Source organism: Podarcis muralis, chromosome 1, assembly GCF_964188315.1.
Source record: "Podarcis muralis chromosome 1, rPodMur119.hap1.1, whole genome shotgun sequence".
NCBI classification, from domain to species: domain Eukaryota; kingdom Metazoa; phylum Chordata; class Lepidosauria; order Squamata; family Lacertidae; genus Podarcis; species Podarcis muralis.
In genome coordinates this window covers 135,710,038-135,732,167 of record NC_135655.1, presented here as the reverse complement: position 1 = coordinate 135,732,167, position 22,130 = coordinate 135,710,038, and the positions used below count along the sequence as shown (strand labels likewise).

At 43.0% G+C, this 22,130-nt stretch overlaps 1 protein-coding gene across 6 annotated transcripts in view; it reads right to left on the bottom strand.

Annotated features, from left to right (window-relative positions):
• The window catches only part of ERBB4 (erb-b2 receptor tyrosine kinase 4), a 760,363-nt gene that overhangs the window by 97,828 nt on the left and 640,405 nt on the right, over positions 1-22,130 (bottom strand). For all 6 annotated transcript variants that reach the window (XM_028704728.2, XM_028704741.2, XM_028704748.2 and 3 more), the window contains one exon: positions 20,468-20,653. In XM_028704728.2, coding sequence (XP_028560561.2) covers positions 20,468-20,653 — 186 coding nt within the window. The remainder of the gene's footprint in view (positions 1-20,467; positions 20,654-22,130) is intronic.

The following is a 22,130-nucleotide window of genomic DNA, read 5'->3' as shown; positions in this document are numbered from 1 at the left end:
CTTTAAGATGTATCACAGAATGTAGAAAACAAAGAGTTGCTTTCTACGTGCATCAAACAACACAATGTGTTAGACCATTTCATTCTGAAGCAAATAAACTATACTGCTTCATAAAAGATAGGCACTAAAATATTGGAATGATTAGCTAATCTTTTAACAACCTGCCTCAAAAATGATGAATTCTGGAAAGAAGATTGCTGGGAGTGCTGTAATGGAGACAGTCACCTCAAATCATTTCATCCATGATTCTATTAGTCCTCGGCTATCTAAAATGGTCATTGCCAATGTACATCAGGGGGAAAAGTTTTATTTGCTGTACCTTTTATCTTAATAGCCTACTGTCACACTGTATTTAACATTTTAAAATTAGATTTGCTGTGACAGCTGCCTTTTTATACTATCTTGTAAAGCTAACTTCTAAGAATGCATCACAGACTTCTTAAATGTGCTGCCAATGGCTCAGTTTGGTCTAATCTATCATTCTTGGCTTCTGAACTAATTTCACTGGCATCTTGGCTTTTTTTTATCTGAAGGAGGCTAGAAGGTCATTAAGATAACTGGACCATACAGATCAGATCCAAGAAGGTCTAAGTACGGATGCTTAAGTGGCCAGTTCAGAGATTTATTGTGCCATCTGCCCCCTAAGTAGAATGATGTGGTCTACCGACAGCTGTGCCATCGAAGTGTGCATGCACATGGAAGCTCATACCAATGACAAACTTAGTTGGTCTCTAAGGTGCTACTGGTAGGAATTTTTTAATTTTGGTCCATCAAGTAAATGTGTAGGATGAGGATGATACACAGCACAATGTCAACCACGATGCCATGCCAGAAAAGTTGCAGGGAGGTGATTATGATGTGGCCTACTACACTAACACAAATGTGCTCACATCCTGAACCAATGTTTGCAGTCAGTCCTTGGTTGGTGAGAGTGCCTTTTCAGTGGTGGCACCTCGGCTGTGGACTGCTCTGCTCAGAAAGGCTAGCCTGACACCCACTCTGTGGTTGTTTTGGTCCCAGCTGAAGTCATTTTCATTTCCCCAGTCTTTTAAACTGCTGAACTGCTACACTTTCTAAGTTTAACATTTGTGCTAAAATATTTTTTCATCTTACTACACAGTCCTTTGTTATTCTCTGCTGCTGAAGTTTTATGCTCCATCATATGTGCCACTTTTATAGCTGCATTTTAATGTTTTTATTTTAACTGTAAGTTGTTGTTGGATGGAACACAAATGTTGTTCATATTTATGTAAGCAAACAAACAAACAAACAAACAAACAAACACACACACACACACAACAAAAACAACAACAGAAAGGAGAGCATGCCATGCAAGGAATTTTGGAAGGTGGGATAATGAACTGAGGAATCTCTCAGCACTATAAAATAAGGCTGAAAGATCTGCATGTGAGTCTCTGCCTGTTGCTATAGGACAACTGTGCAATGGCTTGGCTGCTGGGTTAGGGACTAGGCGAGAAGAAAACCGCTCAGCTAGCCCTGAAGTGAAGTACTACAGTGCAGAGAAGGGGGCAGTGATTTACCTTCTCCTTTCTGTATGTCTTATAGAGAGTTTGTGGAGTTAGGCTTTTTTGAAAGAGGCCCAGTGAAACAAGATGCTATTTTCTTAAAGGTTTGCCAGGGACAAAGGGCTGTCTCCAGATTAAATTAGTCATCCTTAAATCCCATTGAAATCAATGTGAAAGGGGCAACTAAATTCCAGGTCAAGGTCATTCTGTCAGGACTGCCATTTTGTAGCTAGGAACTGAAGCAGCCTGGTGTTATTTAACGGACTGTGGCAGATAACTGCCAGAAACCTATAACAACAAAAAGTTGGGGATAGTGCATGTGTTATTCAGCAAACTGGGGTCCAAAAAAGAACTAGGGTTCTTTTTCTAAAACAGAACAAAACAAAAACTCAGTATACAGATCAGTACAGATCTGACTGCTGCCATTTCTTCTCTTCAAAAGCTGTTTTTTCTTTGATGGTGGTAGGCATACATTTTTCATCTGTTCCAGCACACACGTAGAAAGGTTGAACTGCCAGAGGTTTTGCTGATGCTTTCATAACTTTGAGGACCACTGACTTCCTTACTTTAGGCACAAGAACTTCCTCACATTGAGCACAAACCAGCAGGCACAATGCAATCTCCCCTGAAATGAATGGGAGTTGCAAAAGAGTCCCAAGTTCTTGCATAGCTCCTAATAATTTCAGTGGAACTTGCGCAGAAGAATCTCCCAGTGGATCTTACCATGTGCTTTCAATTAAAGTAGACTCAACAGATTAGCAAGAGTATTTGCTGCCCACTGTTCATTTGACTACCTCTGAGTAAGCTTATGAAATGCAATTTATGGCCTCATTTCATCCTCTGAGTATCCTTTAAATTTTCATTTATAACACTGTCATATCAGTCTTTATGAGGCATTTGTAATCACAACAGTACAGAATGTTGTGAGTTTAGATTTGTACATAGACATAAATGCAGGTCATAAATTTTAAAGAAAAATGAGATGATGTGCTCCTGAGAATTGTGAATGAGGACAAAGGCAAATACAGCAAATATATATTTAGGATATACTGAGACACTTTTGATTTACCATTTTACAGCTGTGAATGTGGTTATCTATAGATGATATACACAACAGCTTTTTTAGGTATTACACTTTAAAATTTTTGCTTTTTGACCTAACACACAGTAAAGCTTTTTGGAAACTAAAGAGAAAACAAAACAGGTTCACAAAACAGCAGTTTTTGGGTAAATGTGTCAGCTATGCTACTTGTTCCTGGTACAGGAATCATTCCAAGAATTACCCTGTGGCAAGAAAATTTGAGATCAGTTATGGAGTCCCTACTTTTGTGTCTGCCACTAATAGAGGTTAGCTGAGCAGGTACAAGGGACAGGGCCTTTTCTGTGGTGTCCTCTTGACTTTGCAATTCTCTTCCAAGATATATTCTCAGCTCTCCTTGGTAATGTATATAAAAAGGCAAGGTGTGAATCGTCTCAGGAGATGCTTAAGAAGAGGACAAGCTGGTTGAACTGGTTCCCAGAACCTGCCTTCAGTAGGAATTTTTGGCACAACTCCAAGTCATTCTCCCGGACAGAGCAGATCAATATACAAGTAATGCAAATGGATCTCCTTCCAGCTTGCACGTTCCCGCCTTCTGTGCGCCTGCAGCTACTTCTGCCTGAAGCTTTGTCTCAACCTGCTATTACTATGCACAATAGTGTCACTGACTTTCCACCAGCTACCCTTAGAACCCACAAACGTTTGCCTAGAAGTGAGAACTCAAGGACGTAAGAAGAGCCTCTTGACAGTGGCCCATCTGGTCCAGCCTCCTGTTCCCACATTGGCCAGCCAGATGTCCATGGGAAGCAAGCAAGTGGGGCCTGAGCACATGAGCACCTGGTTCCAGAAACTCTTTTCTGAAGCACCACTGCCTCCTGGTGTGGAGGCAGCGCAGAGCCATCATGTCTAGTCGCCATTGATCAAGGAAGTCCCTCTGTGGTCACTGAGGCTGACTCCCAGGAAAGTGTGCACAGACCAGAACGCCAGCTTGCTTGTTCTTGGCTTCATTTTACAAATCCGACCTCTGTTTCTCATCTTCAGGCGTTACGGACCCTCCTCAAGGTAGAACACAGGTTGTTTTCTAAACCTCTCCAGGGTAACTGGGCATGAATACCCACTGCACCAATAGCCCTTTCCTACGCATGCCAATATAGATAAAATATCCACAGACATGGGTATGCCAGTACAGATTGAAGCTGTATGTAAAGGATATATTATTCTCTGTGGACCCTTAAAAGGATGTACCGTAATTTCAGTCTGAGTTCCACAGATGCTATAACCTGGATGAGCAAAGTTAGACTCATACTGAGCCTAATGAGAAATGACAAGCCTTGTAAAATCACCCTAACCTGCCTTTTAAAACAGTGTTCTGCCCCAACAAATGAACTCATTTCACTTCCTTTTGCCACTATCCACTAAAACTGAAGCCACTTCATCATTTATTGTTTAATTGTCATGATATATATCTGGGAAGCTGCCGTTACAAACTTAAATTATTATACCAGTTACAATGGATGGCCAAGAAGGACTTCGCCTGTAAATTCTGTCTACTGAGATTCCTTTGGCATAGAAAAGTAAGGGGGTGTACACTCTTGTATACTCTACATCCAGTGTCCCCAGTTTGAGAAGTGGTGTACACACACAATGCCAGCCACAATGCACACCTTGTTTCTTATGAAACACTGCATTCTGAAGCATTTCTCCCCAAAGCAGATTCATTCTGAATTGAGAAAAAGAACAACCCAGCTTTAAGCTGGCAATGTCTACACAGCCTTGGTTTGTTACCTAGGCAGCTGTGCCTGATCCTGAAGCAGGGGGGGGGGGGAGCATCAAAGGGCCTTCAATCTTGAGTTAAAGCTCTTTTGAAGTATATTGGAGGTCCTTCAAGCCACAGTCTTAGCCTCTGTAGTGCTCAGATTGGGAGTCCTGCAGGTCAGGTGTTAGCTGCTTGCAAAATCTGCCACCAGAGCTGCTGGCTGGAAGTGGGGGGTGGTAGCATCCAATTCTAGCTGGGAGCCTTACATAACAGGCTGCAATCCTTATAGCCTGCGAAGTTGGGTTGATACCAGAGGAATCTTATGGTGAAACTTGTTGAGTAAGTCTCTGGAGGCCTGCTGACTTTCTCAGTCTTGGTCATCTTGTGACTGGGGGGTAGGCTACCTGAGCCTCCTCCTGGCTACCTGGCTACTGGCCTTGAGCCAGCTGGCTTTTGGCCAGCTACTTTTCTCTGGCCTGCACACCTGTTCTCCTTCAGGTACAAGAGCTTGATGTGTCCCTATGAAACTTGAACAGCCGGGAAATCTCTCTTTCTTTCCCTCCCTCCCTCCCTCCCTCCCTCCCTCCCTCCCTCCCTCCCTCTCTCTCTGTGTGTGTGTGTCTTTCTCCATAAATAGGTGGTGCACATTCCATTGAAGAACATAAGAGCAGCCTTACTGGATCAGACCACAGGCGCATCTAGTTCAAATTTCTGCTCCCACTGTGGCTGACCTAATGCCTCTATGTTATTATTATTACACTGGCGCAATTTATGAATGGGTAAAAAGTTGGGGTGGGTGGGATCATGGCCCACCAGGGGGGAGGGGGGATCTTCTTATGGCTTTTGACATGGGCAGATGCTGCCTTATCCAGCCCCCAGTGACATGTTTAGCACTGCCTTGTGCAAAGTTTGGGCAACAGAGAGGCAGGGCTGGCCACAACCTGCATCATGTGACCCTGGCCAGACCTCCCCCCTTAGTGGGGCTTGAGTGGGCAGTCTCAACATGGGAACTCGTGCCAGCCCAAGTTCAGGGGGAGCAAGCAAATAGTGCCTGAATCCCCCCCACCCCACAGTTGTCTTGTCTCCATTTCTGATTGACCCTCTAATTCCGCTCCAGCACTCTGTCTCCTTATTTGCTGTGCAAAAATTAAATGCTGGTTAATGTGCGCATGTGTGTGTGTGTGAACATATGTGTCAATGACATTGCAGCACACAGGGATGAGAGCTTGTTTAAGTTCCTTTCACAGCCATGATCTTTGCAAAAATTATCCTTGAGGGCAGTTAGCATTAGAAAAGAAATGGCTTCCCACTGGTGCCAATGGAAATTCCATCCCCAACCCCTGCATGCTAGTTGCCATTGGGGAGATTTAGTACAGAGACTGCAGCAGGCTTAAATCTCCCTTTTCTGCACACTGAGAACAATCTTTACCTCCCTATTCTTGCTTTTTTAATTTTTTAAAACATGTGGCTGTGGTTGCAAATCACATAATTAATGTAAGGTCCAGTTAGGCTTGCCTGTTCTGCTTTGGGAGGGGGGACTGGCTCTATGGGCTCTTTCTTTTGTGTTTGCTTCAAGGCTCTCCTTCCACGCTGATGTGGGTTCCTACATGGCTTGAAAGATATGCTCAATTTGTTTTTGTCTTGCAAATGCAGATGGAAGTCTAGCAAATATAATAATAATCCCTTTAGCTTCTCTCAAGTCTTGCAGAGATATCACCTAAGGAAAAACCTCCAGATTCATCTTGATGCTCAGAACTTTGCAATTTCAATGGCAAATCTAGTTTGAAGTATTCCTACTGCTTTCAAAATACTGCTTAGCCGAGTCCCATCGGGGAATCCATATAATGGTACTGCACTCGCATAAGAGACAATGCTGTTGGCCTGATGTATCCAAACTGCAATTCGCAGCTAACATTGTAAAGTGAGAGGAAAGTGATTTTGTTAGAGCTGCCAGTTGGTGACCCCCACATCACACATGAAAAACATATTTAAAGTACATAGCTCCCCTGCCCTAGAATCCTGGGAACTGTAGTCTACCCCTCACAGAGCTACAATTCCCAGCACTTTTAATAAAGTTCCTATGATTCTTTGGCCACATGCTTAAAATGTATGGTGTGGATGTAATGCCCAAGGATGCCCTCTGTCTGACTTATAACAACAACAACAACAACAACTTATTATTTATACCCCGCCCATCTGGCTGGGCCTCCCCAGCCACTCTGGGCAGCTTCCATAGAAACCAAAAATACAGTAAAATATCACACATTAAAAACTTCCCTGAACAGGGCTGCCTTAAGATGTCAGCCCAAAATGAAATGCAGCAATATTGCTGAAGGGAAGGATGGTGACACATGTGCAAGACTCCTCAATGTGTGGTGCTCTTACGGCTCCTTGTGTTGAGATTGCTGGCACATATGAATGGATTACTTTGTCAATTACTAGGTACAGAAGACTTCCAGAATTGCATTTTCTTCAATTTGGCTAAATTGCAGAACCAAGTAATGCATGTCAGCGCAAACAATGATAGACTGTTGGTCCTTAACAAGAAGATGCATCCAGAATTATCTTGTATCATTTATATTTCTCATTTATCAGGCAAAACATCAACAGCCCAAACACTAAAATGCTAATTAAGAAATGTGAGATGCAAGTAATGAGCCAGAAGGGTAGAATAAGAAATGTCTGGAAAGAATGCTGCTTAGGAAGATATGAATTGATAGTGAAGTGACACATTTGGGAAGGGCCTTGGACATCTACGGCACACAATAGTGAATGAACCAAAGGCTGCGATACTTGGGTGCCAAATAACAACAGAATCAGGTTGTGTGAACTTTGGAACTACAAATGTGCCACTGTTTTTTATGGCGTTAAGGCCTGATTCCAACACAACAATTCTAAACAATTCTAAACCCATTACTAGGAAATGCATCACAGCAGAACTTACTTTGGGGTAAGCAGGGATTGTGTGGGGCTCCATCTGTGGGCCTTTCTAACAGATGCAGCAGTACGACATTATCTGGAAATGTGGAGAAGCAATCCTGGTCGAAAACAGGACAGGTTATCTTTAAAAGCCAATTCTAAATATTTTACTCCTCATGCCGAAGCAGTGCCATGCTAAACATAAAACGGAAGTTGAGAGACTCGCTGAGGGAAGGGGGATGGAGTGGTGTCCGATTCATAAGGCAGAGAGCACAGCGTTACTAGCACACAAAAGAGTCTCGCATAAGCCTGAATGCCGGCCTGGCTGCCAATGGCGGCGCTGCAGGACCCTCTTTCCAAGCCCACTTCCAGAGGGTGGGTGGGGGACCACAACCCTGCAGGCAAGAGCAGGGAGAAAGGAGGAGACATTAAGACAGGTGACAAAGAGACAGGAGAAGGGGGTCGCTGGGGGGGGGCACTTGGCCTGCCTGACTGCAGAGGCTGATACATGCAGGAAGGATTTCAAGGCCCACATCTTCAATGTAGGCCATTGTGGTGTCTGGGTTCAGGAGGAAAGCTGGAGGACACAGAAAGAAGAATCATGACAAATATGAGAATGGCTCCATGCTGAGAGTTAATTTGCACAAATGGGCTAGACAGAAACAGATGGCAGAGAGGGGAAGTGTTGACTAATGACACCTGACTGCCAGATGACCCTGTGGGTTTAAATGTCGGCATGACATCTGAATTGGTGCCAGGAGCTATTTGGTGCTGCCCCCTCCACTGCTTACCCTTCTCCTGCATTTTATTAAACTAGTAACTTTGGTGTGTGTGTGCGTGCGCACGTGCTTAATAACACACACCACAGTAAATTCCTAACAAACAAAATAGGAACACAATATCTGATTGGGAGGATCAATTGCATGCTGTGTGAAATATACAAATCACGTCAATTTACCACATTTGTTTTGTTTTGTTTAATTGTAGCAGAGTTTTGGACTGACATTAGTCTTATTACCCTAAATAGGACGAAGAGGAGGAAATGTGAGTTTGAAAATATATTTTGTTGATGCCGGCACCCAGGCTGGAGACTATACTGTATTGGTTTTGAGAAGCAAAAGGTATGCACACATTATATCCAGGATCCAGAATATGATTAACAGCAGAAATAATGGTATGTGAATATTAATCTGAAATAACATATTTCATAATAAAGCACTTATAGAGACATTAATCACTTGAGATTTACAGTGTCTAGTTTGTAAGCTTCAGTGTTTTATTTCTATATTTATTGTTGTGGATTAGCTGCATTACAAATTTATAGTTTTGAACATTTTATTTTAGAGGAAAAGAAGTATTTTCTTAAATTCACAGCAATACAAAATGGCACCCAGACTATTATTTTGATACTTCAGCAATTCAAAAATAACCTAATATATAGATTTCTTGAATAATACAAAATAAAATTGCCTCAGGCCAAGACTTTTTATGCCAAGTCACAGTCCGGAGAAAAATTTTATGGCTACATTATAAACACGAAAAATATGGGTTTATAATGGAATTCCTGACAGACCTTAGCAGAAGCTGCTATAATATCTTGAATCTGATTTAGGAGAGGTTTTCAATAATACTGTTCCAAGACAGTCTGTCGGGGACTGCTAAGAAAAACATAATGGGTTTCTTTTTCCAACTGGCTTGCTGTATTTGATGATAGTCTAGGTGTTTTATGGAAGATTATTCTGGAGCCCTTAACTCCAGTATAATCTGCCTGGCATCACACAGAATCTGTGGGGTGAGTTAGGTTTGCAGGCATTGTTTCAAGGAATAAAGGTTATGTTAACATCTTGCACAAACTAGTGATGATTAATTAGAGGATCTGAGAAAGAGCTTTTCCAGCCTTTTTGTTCTACAGACATATGAACACTTGTGAACATCTTACTGTAATTTGGGTGATATCAGGAATTGGGGAATGTTCTGTCAGAATGAGACCACTGGAAAAATGGCCGGCAGCTTTTTGCCCTTCACTTAATAATTCAGATTAAAATGAAGCGAAGTGAACAAATAGCTAGTCCACTGTTAATATGATAATCCAGGAGTGAGGAACCTTTCACCAAATGTTGCTGAACCTCCCCTCATCCCTTGCACGGCTGTGCAACCGTTCCCCACGCCTGATGACAACCCTTCTGCTGTCAATTCTCTTCTCTCCCCCCACCTCACAGGCTGTGGTTTTGATGTTGTTGTGGAAGGGAAGAGGAAACTGCATCAGATTAGATTGGCTAATAACAGTCTGCTGCGCCTGGTCGGAGAGCACAGAATGATGGTCAAGGAGAGGAAGGAGATGACTTTGTTTGCAGAATGTGTGACTAGGGAGAAAGTGACAGGCTGAGCATGAAGAAAATGGCAGCAAGGAAGAAAGAGAAAGTAGAAATGAGTCATATCACACGAGAGGGAAAGGGAATTTGAAAATGGAGGAGAGTGAACAGGAAAATATCCCCACATACAACCTTTAATTAATGGGATGATATGCTTCACTGGCAGCTCTCGAAGGGCATTATGGCTGCCCTTCTTTGCAATGTGTTAGCCATAATTAATAATACTGTAGTAATTAGAGGAACATAGTCTGATGAGTGCTGTAGTTTTCAAAAGGACTCCGGGGAACGAGGCACTTTGCCTCTGTTGGAAATTAGTCTTCAGTCCAGTAGGATAGCTGCCGCTTTGCAACCATGTTAATCAAGTCAGTGTTCCCATATTACCTGGTGATGTGAGCTTCATTTCTTTTGGTAACCCTTTACAAATATCACTTTAAATTGGCATGCACACAATTGCAACACTATTTTTAAAAATCTGCAGACCGCTAACTCTTTTGGGAGAACACGGCACATGAACAATTTGGATCAAGTCACCTGACAAACTAGAAGAAACTGTACACTCTTTCCAACAGGATCACATTCTCTTCCTATGGTATTCCACTTTTTCATGCTTTGTTCTCAATGTTATGTTAGTCACCTAACAAAGGGCATTGGCCTTGATACAGCTGGATCATGTTCCATCAGAGGCCTTGGAGGAAAGGAAAGAACTTGCTGCTCAGAAGATGTCAGTGAGGCGGGCCTCACTGCAGAAAACATTCCAGGAGCAATGAGCCACAACTGAAAAGGTCTTCTTGTTGCCAACCCCAAGCCTCAGATTTCCATGTGTGCGGTGCAGCTTGCTGGCACTTAAGATCTATTGATCAGGCCCTAAGGTCTTATTTGCTGCAGCCCCCTCTCAGAGATCTCCCTTCCAAGGGAGGTTTGCACAACCTCCTTGCCATTATTCCACTGATAAGGTAAAACTCCTTTCAGTTCCAGGAGGTCTTGACTGTGGCATCACAGGTTTTACAACAATTGGTCTGTGTTTAACTTTCTCCTCCCCCCCTTTTGGGTGTGAAGATTTTATTGCATTTCGAGTGTGTAGAACTCCTGGGATATATTTTATGAACAGTGCTATATAATTTCAGATAAGTAAATCAAATAACCTGCATACATATTTTAAAGTGGATTCTGTTTTTATTTTTGTTGTATCTTGTGTTTTAAATTGTTGCGACCTGTCCCTGAGATCACATGTGATGAGGGGTGAGATATAAATCATGTAAATAAATGAATATCCAGATGGGCAGAGCAATCCTAATGAGGGGGGGCAGGTTACCCAGTACTGTACTGGGAATGATTGGCGTGGTGGACCATCTGAAGCCCTATCTGTCAGGGTGAAAAGTGTGTGCATGGGGGGGGGGGGACACACACACACACTTTTTTCCAGGCCCCTCAGCTAGCAATGGGCCAACAGGATCCAGCAGATCCTTGGCCAGCTCTGCTACTTCATCCTCAAAACACCCTGATGGCCTATGCCAGCTATCACTTGCAAGAATACCACTAGCAGCCCCTGCTCTTGGCACAGTGTGGGCCTCCCCAGTGGAAGAACCTATCATAGGCAGAGCCAGGCAGAGAGAGGCCTCTGCCCAATCCTAACCCCTCCGGGAGCACAGCTCAGAGGTAAGGGAGAGCTCCCAACCTCCTCTATGCCCTGTTGAAATTTCTAACGTAGGAAGACCATTCTCTAAAGTACAATATCTCTGGTTTACCATGTTCATTTAGAGTTACGAGTTCTCAGTGGTGATGTCTCCAACAGCTGCCCTGGAGGCTCATCGGAATGAGAGTCCGAGTATCTTCTGGGGGCAATCTTTAAGCCCCCCCACACACTTTAAGCAAGCATTTAATGGTTCGTTTTAGCAATCTTTATTTTTAAAGAAGTTAAAACGTATGTAAAGTTTTATTATTGGTATGGTAGCATTTCATATTGTACCTTGTGGAAAAGAGAGGGAATGGATGAGAAACCTACTCAGTATAAGCAAGAAAATAAAATATAGCTGACGAACAAGCAGAGAATCTTGATCTTGAGATGGCTTGATAAGTCCTTGGTTTAAATTCTTCTCTGCTTCCCACTGAACTTCCTACCAGAGCAGCCCCATTAGTAAACTACATTTTATGTTAATGTACTTGCTTGGAGTGATAATTATCTCAGCCTTTCGCCCTGGTCCTTGCTAGTGTGAGTGTGTCGGTATAGCATAATAATTATACAATTAGCCTTGTCATGGCAAGGAGCTTTGGGAATAGAGACATCTTGAAGTTTAAAATGTGGACAGCTGATAGATGACAGTCATTAAACTCATCCTTTGTTCACTCCCTGATAGGCTTTTCAGAGAGCTGTAAGCCAGGACTCCTTAATGAAAAATAAAGACCTTGAACCACAGCTACATCCCTTCACCTCCTCCCAACCTTTCCGCTCACCCCGGCTTCCTCCCTCTGCACACACAGTCTGTCCATCTTTCACTCCTGGCTGCTTCAAAATAACGAAAGCTGCTCCTAACTAGCACGTTTATCAATCAAATGCTGCCAAGGAGAATAAAAAGGAAAATGCTGCTCTCTAACAATGTGGCCAAATGGTCCTAATCTTAGAGCCATTTTTAAGATGGAGGCTTGCTCTCTCTTTCTCTCTCTCTCGGCTTATAATCAAGGTTGTTGAGCCGCGCCGAAGAGGTGCAGGAAATGTACTAGTGTTTCCTCAACTGGATTTTTTTAATGTGTGGAAATCTGCTTGGAGCCCAAGCAATTTTCTATCAGATGAGAATCCTGATCTCAGCTTTATTTTGTGCACAAAGACGTATTAGCCTAACTGCAATGGGGAAAGTAGTTTTCAGCCACTGAAGCTGACCAAAGATGACTAGTTATTTCTCCATGGGACTTAGCCCATAGGAGGATGATTTGCATTATTTTTGCCATACTCTCCATGCGGTCCATAAGGCTCACAATATGGCATGGATTCAGTGGGTGGCATTGCAAACCATCTTTCCCCATCAGCTTCCAGGAGCAAGAGTTCATCTTGTGTGCTGGGCTAGAAAGAACAAACTGTTCTTCTCTCTTATCCCTTGAAACCAACCAAGGAATGAAGAGTGAAATTGGAATAATCACCACCCACAGAAAATAAAATAAAAGCTGGGATGATACCTAGATTCTTGAAGGAAGGACACTTGGACCTTGTTGAAGCGGTTGCTCAAAAAATTCTGAAATGTGATTGTTAGTTTCATGATTGTGGGAGGTATGGAAAGAGATCTCTGCACAATTGCATTCTGAGTATTTACCCAGTATATATATATATATATATAGAGAGAGAGAGAGAGAGGGCGCTCTGAGTTGCAAATGTACAACTTCTCTTTTTCCCTGAAGGAGGAAAAACCCTATGGGAGGCAGGCAACATCAGAGCCTGACTTTCTTTTCTGAGAAAATCTGATTCTGCCCATTTTCCTGGCTAACATTCTCTTTATTGTACTTTCTAGCCTCCCTCTCGACTGACGCTATGCTTTGCCTTGGTTAATGTAATTTTAGAATTCTTTTATATTCACAAGATGTTAAAAGGATCTCCCCCAGGATCTGATTTTCCTTCCCTGACATTCGAGTGTATCAAACTGCTTATTACCTTGGCTTATTATTATTATTGGAAAGTAACACTTATGGAATTATTTGAATGTAAAATGTGATAAGCAGACTTGACAGCCTCCCAAGAAAGAAACAAATGGAAATACAGTTTGGACTGTAATTCACTATGGTGGTGCTAAGAGCACCTGCCATGCCCTAAGAAATGGTAAATGAGTTACAGCTGAATTCACATGACCATGTTCTGTGTTCAGTCACTGTAATATCAAGTGAAGTTTTGCATCTGTGAAACAGGCATCCCAATCAAGCATCAGAAACACACCCTTCTTATCACCTGATATCGTTCACAAAAAGCAAACTTTTAAAGGAGGCGCTCCACACCTTCAGCAACTTGTAGCATACATGGCATGTGTGCCTCTTATCTTCTTCCTAGATGGCAGAGTCCATGTCCTTACAACCTAGCAAACACCGAAAACCATGCAAATTTTAATCAATGTGAAGATCGCATGCAGGGATAATAATATAATAATAATTTATTATTTATACCCCGCCCATCTGACTGAGTTTCCCCAGCCACTCTGGGCGGCTTCCAACAAAACACTAAAATACAATAACCTATTAAACATTAAAAGCTTCCCTAAACAGGGCTGCCTTCAGATGTCTTCTAAAAGTTTGGTAGTTATTTTTCTCTTTGACATCTGGTGGAAGGGTGTTCCACAGGGTGGCCGCCACTAATGAGAAGGCCCTCTGCCTGGTTCCCTGTAACTTGGCTTCTCATAGCGAGGGAACTGCCAGAAGGCCCTCAGCGCTGGACCTCAGTGTCCGGGCAGAACAATGGAGGTGGAGACGCTCCTTCAGGTATACTGGACCGAGGCTGTATAGGGCTTTAAAGGTCAGCACCAACACTTTGAATTGTGCTCGGAAACATACTGGGAACCAGTGTAGGTCTTTCAAGACCGGTGTTATACGGTCTTGGTGGCCGCTCCCAGTCACCAGTCTAGCTGCCGCATTCTGGATTAATTGCAGTTTCCGGGTCACCTTCAAAGGTAGCCCCACATGGAGCACATTACAGTAGTCCAAGCGGGAGATAACTAGAGCATGCACCACTCTGGCGAGACAGTCTTTGGGCAGGGAGGGTCTCAGCCTGCATACCAGGTGGAGCTGGTAAACAGCTGCCCTGGATACAGATTTGACCTGTGCCTCCATGGACAGCTGTGAGTCCAGAATGACTCCCAGGCTGTGCACATGGTCCTTCAGGGGCACAGTTACCCCATTCAGAACCAGGGAATCCCCCACACCCACCCACACCCTGTCCCCCAAAAACAGTACTTCTGTCTTGTTAGGATTCAATCTCAATCTGTTAGCCCACCGGAGATCATCGACCAGTGCGACTAAGGCAGTTTCAGTCCCATGATGAAGCCTGAATCCCGACTGAAAGCGTTCCAAATGGTCCGCTTCTTCCAGGCGTGCCTGGAGTTGTTCAGCAACCACTCGCTCAATCACCTTGCCCAAGAATGGAAGATTTGAGACTGGGCGATAGTTGGCCATATTGGGATTTAATTCTAAATAGATATGCATTGAATTGCACTGTAAGACTGCAACTCCTTGCTTAAATTATGCTGCCTGGAGAACTTTAGGGTTTGATGTACAGTAGCATGGAGGAGAATGTCATGAGGAGAATCCCAAACTATCTCAGCCCCAATGCCAAGACAAGAGATTGCGCAAGTGAAAACCCAGCCACTTAACTCAATAGCAAGCCCATGCTGTCTATTCTACCACATGAGCACCAGAAAATAAATCTGAGATGAGGAGCCTGTGGCCTGCCAGATATTACTGCACGACAACTCCAATCTCCCCACCCACTGGCCATGCTGGCTGGAGTGGGTGGGGGCTGACAACGGCTGCAGTCTAAAATATCTGTAAGGACACAGCTTCCAACTTTAAAAAAACAGCCCCCATCCTACTATGAACCTAAGGGGCAAATATGCTTTTGAAATATTAGACAAGCCTTTCTCTTCATTTTTCAGTAAGTCACTCAAATTTGCCAAATCAATCTCAAGAGAAAACTCAGTTGCTTCTCTGACAGAATATCTGCTGCAAAGAGCAAAATGAATTGAAAATACCCCTTAAAGCCTAAAATATAGACCACAGATGCATGAGAAAGGCCGCTGAGATTTCAGTCCTGAGTGGATATTGCTTAGAAACACGAACCAATCGCCAAACTTCAAAGGACATCACCAGAGGCTATTGGCCCCGGCAAGCCGACCGAGGGCCTCTGCAGGTTTTGCAACTCTTTATGCAAAAGTCAAGACAGCTTGAAATGAACATCCATGCATAATGAGATCTTCTGAACCAGCAGGCGTAATAAAAAACACTGCAGAAAATATAACAAAGACCGACCCAGTAGGGTGACGCCCAGTGCAGCACAGCCAACCTCATTATGATAAACCATTCAATAAACAACATCCACCACTCAGCTAAAGGTAGCCTTTCCTCTTCCTCCCCTTCCATTCTCAGCCTTGATACAGAAAACTGTTGCAGAAGTGGGTACAGAAAAAGATGCCGTTATTAAAAGGCAAGGGAAACGGGTGGCGCTGTGGGTTAAACCACAGAGCCTAGGGCTTGCCAATCAGAAGGTTGGTGGTTCGAATCCCTGCAATGGGGTGAGCTCCCATTGTTTAGTCCCAGCTCCTGCCAACCTAGCAGTTCGAAAGCACATCAAAGTGCAAGTAGATAAATAGGTACTGCTCTGGCGGGAAGGTAAACAGCGTTTCCATGCGCTGATCTGGCTCACCAGAAGCAGCTTAGTCATGCTGGCCACATGACCCGGAAGCTGTATGCCTGCTCCCTCAGCCAGTAAAGCGAGATGAGCACCGCAACCCCAGAGTCATCTGCGACTGGACCTAATGATCAGGGGTCCCTTTACTCTTTACTTTTATTAAAAGGCAAACATCCAAAACTGCCTCTGGCCACACAAATAAGTGTCTGAGGGGACACTGAGAGGAACACTGAATGTTCCTTGGCTCCTATCAGACCCCTGAATGTGCTCCGGGTAGCTTTCTAGGCAAGCACAATAAATCTTTCCAAACCGCTTTAGGAAACATAAAGCCAAGAGTAAATCTTGTGTGTTGTGGCAAAGGAAGTACCTAACTACATATTCTAAAGGTACTCTTTTCTTTTCATTTCCCCCATAAGACTCCGGATTAGAGAAAAGCTGGGTTCTCCTAAGATTTAACCAAAACTGAGCTGAATTGTCATGACTTTTGATCATCATGTCAAAATTTAAGGGTTAGACGACACAGCTGGTTTCCTTGGGCACCGTAGCAAATTGCATGAAAACTGACAATATGGGGTTCCCTAGTATGCTTAGAACTGTATACAGGAGAGCATGGAGTGTGTCATCCAGCCCACTCTGCCTGAACCCCCTCCTTCCCACAACATGTGACTTTTGAAGTTACAGCCTGCCATCCCTATGTGTTCTGCCTGCACTATTTGAAACTCCAATAAAGCAAGGGGAGCCGATGTGAGTACAACAGGCTCTCATTGTCAGAAGTTACTCCTCGTGTGTAATCACGTACGGGAAGCCAATGTCTAAAAAGGGGTAACCATAGTTCAGAGATGTGCCAGGGCTGCCATGGGTTTGGTGTTTTTTTAAAAAAAAGACTGCACATTTTTCTCTTTTTTAACCCACCTCAATGCATCCTTGTGAGGTCAGACTGAATCTGCCCCATTCTGTGGCATCAGTTTGGATGACATATATCCCTGCAGACACTTTCCTTTCCCTGCCGACTATAATCTGAAGCAGAAATGGCAAGTAAAGGGGCCAAACTGCTCCTGGTTGGTCACATGTCTGAGACCACCCCTGATAAAAGCGAAAACACAAATAAACCACCATCACCACACAGGAAAAACTGGTGTAACAAGGACAAGTCCAACTCCCTGGCATCTATTTAAGTTTTGTGTGCAGAGAGTTTGTTTTATATGGAAATGCTCAATTATGCAATCCCACTCCTGAAATTTGGGGTTAAACAGTTGAAAAACTGTTCTTACCAATTCTTTTATTATTTGCACAGAGCTGGGTTAATATGAAAATTTTGGAGATAACGTAACTACTTGTTTTACAGTAAGAAGTAGGTGTTTCTTTCTGGGGGTTTTTAAAGCAGAAGATATGAGTCAGCCGCTTTTCTCTGTCACAGTTGTGCACAGATGATGTGTGTTGTATTGCTGCACTTCTTTCTTGCCAAATATTTTTCTCTCTTTTAACATATTTTGGTGTGTGTGTTTTTAATAGGAACGGAGGAGCTGTGGCTTTCTATGGCGCAAGTCTTCGGTTCCCATCAGTCCCAGCAATCATGGCCAGTGGGCAGGGAAGATGGGAGTGGCAGTCCAGCAACATCTAGAGGTTCCTCATCCCTCTACTGTTACTCCCCAAGGACACACAGGCATCTTCAGTCACAGGCAGCCTGTGGTCTCCACTTTTACAGATTTGCCACCTGCATTGTGCAAGCTTGATAGTGCTTTTGAAAACAGTATATGGTTCAGACCATGCAATATCGAAACATGAAGACTTTGAAGTGGGGGCCCTTTATCACAAACCTGTAAGGCTCCATAATAAGAAACCGCATGACTCCCCCTTTGCTAACACAATTACAACACAAATGCAATCACAACGGAATGATCTGCCATCTTCTTGTGATATATTTGAACCAGGGGTGCCAGCTCCCCTGGTGGAAGCACTCCCCCCCCCCCGAATTTTTAAGGAGGGGATTAAACCCCCTCAATACCCAGTGGCAACACTATGTCGCCGCATGGCATCCTGTGTGGGACGTCCTGGCATCGTGTGGGACGTCAGGGCATCACACACAAAGTCATGCACAACGTCAGGGCGTTGCGCGTGACACGTGACTTTGTTCCCCTCAATCGTGGCCACTAGCCGGTGCCAATGATTTGAACCACAAATTCTAAGGGACTGGGAACATCTGCCCAACCCTTGCAGGCTTGTAGTTCTCACTTCCAGAAAGGCAAGTGGAGAAACATGCAATGGACACATACATGCCATCAAACTTCTAGGGAGAAACTGACCTTAGCATGTTACTAATCGGAAAACACAGTTCTATGCATGCCTACTTGGAAGTAAGCACTACAGTTAGTGTACATGTATACAAGACTGAATTACTGGATTCCGTAAGGGGCCTTTTCCCTAGTCTCCTTTGCCCAAGTATCAAGGAAAACAGATCTGCTGCTGCAAATACATTTCATTTCTGAAGAGCTGAAACTGATGCGCTTTATGCTGTAATAACACAAGGTCAAAGTAATGTTAACCTTAGACTATGGTGATACAGAAAAAGATAGCTTAATTAAACTTTGCTGTTCCACCTCAAATAAACAAGTTACCTTTTCCTTACAATAATCCTCCCCCCCTTTCCCTTAATGGTTCACATCAATTAATCCTACAATTTAGTCTTTAAAGAACAGCTTTCAAGTATGGCCTTTCAAGTATGTCTGTGCTAAACTATTAGTAAAATTCTTTCTCACTCTTCCTAAGCATCCTTTCTTTAAAGACTTAATTTTAAATTTATTCATTTGGGAGACTAAGGCTGCAATGCTGGGAATAAGCCCAACTGAATTAAATAGGCCTATTTCTGAGACTACATAGTTAGAGTCACCCTGTAGAGCTGTAATTCTGTACCTACTTGCCTAGACGTAAGCCAGACTATGAAGACCTTCCCCTGAGCTGCCACATCATTTGCCTCAGCTACCAGCAGTACAACCAGGTGAGCCTCCTCAGGTTTAATGTGGCAGATTCCCAGATAAGTGTGCATAGATCGCAGCTGAAATTCACCCATGGTAAGAGGGATCCTGACATAATCTGATATTATAGCACAATCAACAAATTAATCAGGCTACAGATTTATATTTTATGTTTCTTTGGTCGCAATAACATCTGTAGGAATAAGAAACTAGTAGTGAAAAACCTTTGCATATTATCCCCAATTAATTGTTAGGGGAATTTCTTGTGGGTGTTTCACATCCAAGTTCCATTTTACTTTGTTTTACTTTCCTTCAGTGTCCCAGTTCTAATGTTTGCATCGTCCCTTCTCCTATTCCATCCCCACCGCTACCTGATGAACTCAATGCAACTTGTCAGGGTGGATCTTTGAGCCTGCGGAGCTTTGAGGCAGCATCACGAAGTAGCCAGTGATGAAACTGCCACTCTAGCAAATTAAAACACATGGGTTCATGGTGTTCCATGAAGAATAGGTGCAGGTCTAGAAGAAGGAAGGTCTAGACACTGGCCAGGAGGAAGGATGTGTGTGAGACCTAGCCAGGCCAAGCCATGTATTAAGGACTTCCAAAGCAGCTGACATCCACTTCCCAGTCCGCTGATCCAGTAAGGCAACAAAAGCAGGAGTTGCAATGGTTCCTGAAGAGCTATCATACATCCCTCGTGGGCTGGTCCAGGCCAGCTGTGTTAAAAGTTTTGATATCTTTAATGATGTGCCACATTTTAAGGGAAGGAAGTGCCCAGGAAATGGAGAGTGACAGATCACAGAATGTGGTATGTGGCCTGTGTCACCCCCTCAAATGGTTCCCTTTCACAAACTGCAAGCAAAAAATTTCAGTCCAAGAAATAGGAAAGAGCAAACACAATCCCCAAACTTTGTTTTTCTACATAGTTTCTGCGGGAAAAAATGCAATGATATGGTGGAAGGGACTGGTATTTGTTTTTGTTTTTATCTTGGTTATTTGAGAAAACAAAGACTGAATAATAGCAGCAAATTATTTACTCTGGATCCTTTTCTCAAATCCCACAAGATATTTACCTACCTCAATTTGTTTCAGGTATGTGAGATCCAGTTCTCCAAAACTTGACTATCGCTTTACATCATCAGCTTGATTGTCTTCTTCATTTAATTACATTTTATTTATCAATTTCAGAAAGTGATTTCTTCTCATATATCATATTTGTTTTAGAGAAATAAGTGTATCAATAATGAAAAATGCATGAGATCTAAAGCTTGACCCAGTGGAAAAATCTTCAATATATACTTCCCAAGATAACAAGGGAGCAAAAATCCACAGAGCCCGCTTTCTCCCTCCCAAACCCAATCACAATAAAACATATTCCATAAATTAATAGAATGCAAAATTTATTTTTGCACACCAGAGATATGGAGCCTAAGCAAACATCTCAAGCGGGGAATCTCAAAAGGTTTGAGATCTCTAGGAAAAAGGAGCAGCTGGTTCTGTAAGAGCTTACCTTGGCTATCTGGACACACCAGTTCAGCAGCAGCTGGGAGCCAATGTTATCCTTGTGTTCATGAACGTAGTCCAATAAGCAGCCGTGGGGCATCAGCTGAGTAACTAGCTGGATGGTTGGGCTCAAGCAGACTCCGAGGAGCCGTACCAGATGTGGATGATCCATGCTTGCCATTATAAGAGCTTCCTGCAATAAAAAGCCATATATTTAAAAGATCCACTTAATACCACACTTCCATGCCCAACTGAAGCTACCTGGGCTGGTCCTGCTATGTAGCACTGTGAGCGGGACACAGGTGAAGGCAGGAATTGGTGTCTAAATGATGTTCCTAGTATGGAGGGGGAAAGGTTGCAAACTGGGCTTCATTTCAGCAGTAAAATGTTTTGAGCTGGCAATGAAAGCAACTTTGGCTACACTTATTAGGATGTCCACCATTTGCATTGCAAGCTGTGACTCCTTTCATAGATAACATCAGTGTACCTCTTTGAATCTGGATTCACTAAACACATCATTTCAATGAATGTATCACTGCGCCATGGAGCAGGGACAGTGAAAAGCAAAAAAGGCAAAGAGGTTTCCTTTGAAAAAAGAAAAAGAAAAGCAGGAAGCTACTTCCTCCGTGTTCTCTTTCAAAATACATGCATTTCTGATAAGTTTTAAAAAAATAACCACAGTGCTTCCACATGTGGTGGTAAAAAATATCAAATGATCTTGCTGTTAGTAGTATGAAACCACCACCATCACCCCCAGCCCCCCAAAAGGGGTAGAAGCGTAGAGGGAAGTGGGGTGGGGGAATTATATAGGAGGGGAAGGAGGTTGGGTTTGTATTTGAGAAAATTGCTCATCAGAGCACAAAGAGCATTTGAAAACAAATTGCAGTGTATTTGCATAATGGTTCTTTTTTTTCAAAAAAAGAAAGAAAGAAAAGATGAACAAGACATTAATTGTAGGGTGTGTGTTTAATGAAAATAACAGATGGTTTAACCTTTTCTTTACTTCTGATATTTTTGAAATTATGTCAACTCATGTTTTTCAGGGCGGGCGTAAGGGCTCAGTGTAACTCATGGCAGGTTTGGGCCAGCAAGGGAGCAGAGGCAGGAAGTGCAGTTCCATTTAAACCATTTGTTCCATGTTAAAATTAATACACTAGTCTGTTGCACGGGGTCACCAAGATGCAATGTTAGTCGCTTTTCGACTGACACCAGAAAATAGCACTGAAGGCCAGCAGAATAAATACATGTTGACAGGTACATTATCCATTTTCGAGAAACAAAATAACTCTCTGCTTTATGCCCCCTCTTCCCCCCCCCCCCCATAAAGTTTTCTCTTTCTTTCCGGCAAAGAAACAAGCGTTTCTATTTTAAACTGTGGCATTTTTCTTCATGTTGCCTGATTGGGATATGGATTCATTGTTTTTGCACACCAAAAATCAGTGGCAGGTGTGGGGAAATGGGAGAGACAAAAATATGTTGATAGACATATTAACTTCAGTGCATGATCTCCTGCTCATCTGCTATTTAATGCTCTATTTGAGATATGGAAAAAGCCATTTATAATGAATAACCAAACTGAGATGTGTTAGAATGTATTTATCCTGGAAATGTCCATATTGCATGCCCCAAGAAATGAAAAAAGGAGGGTATAAAACACGTAGAGACTATAC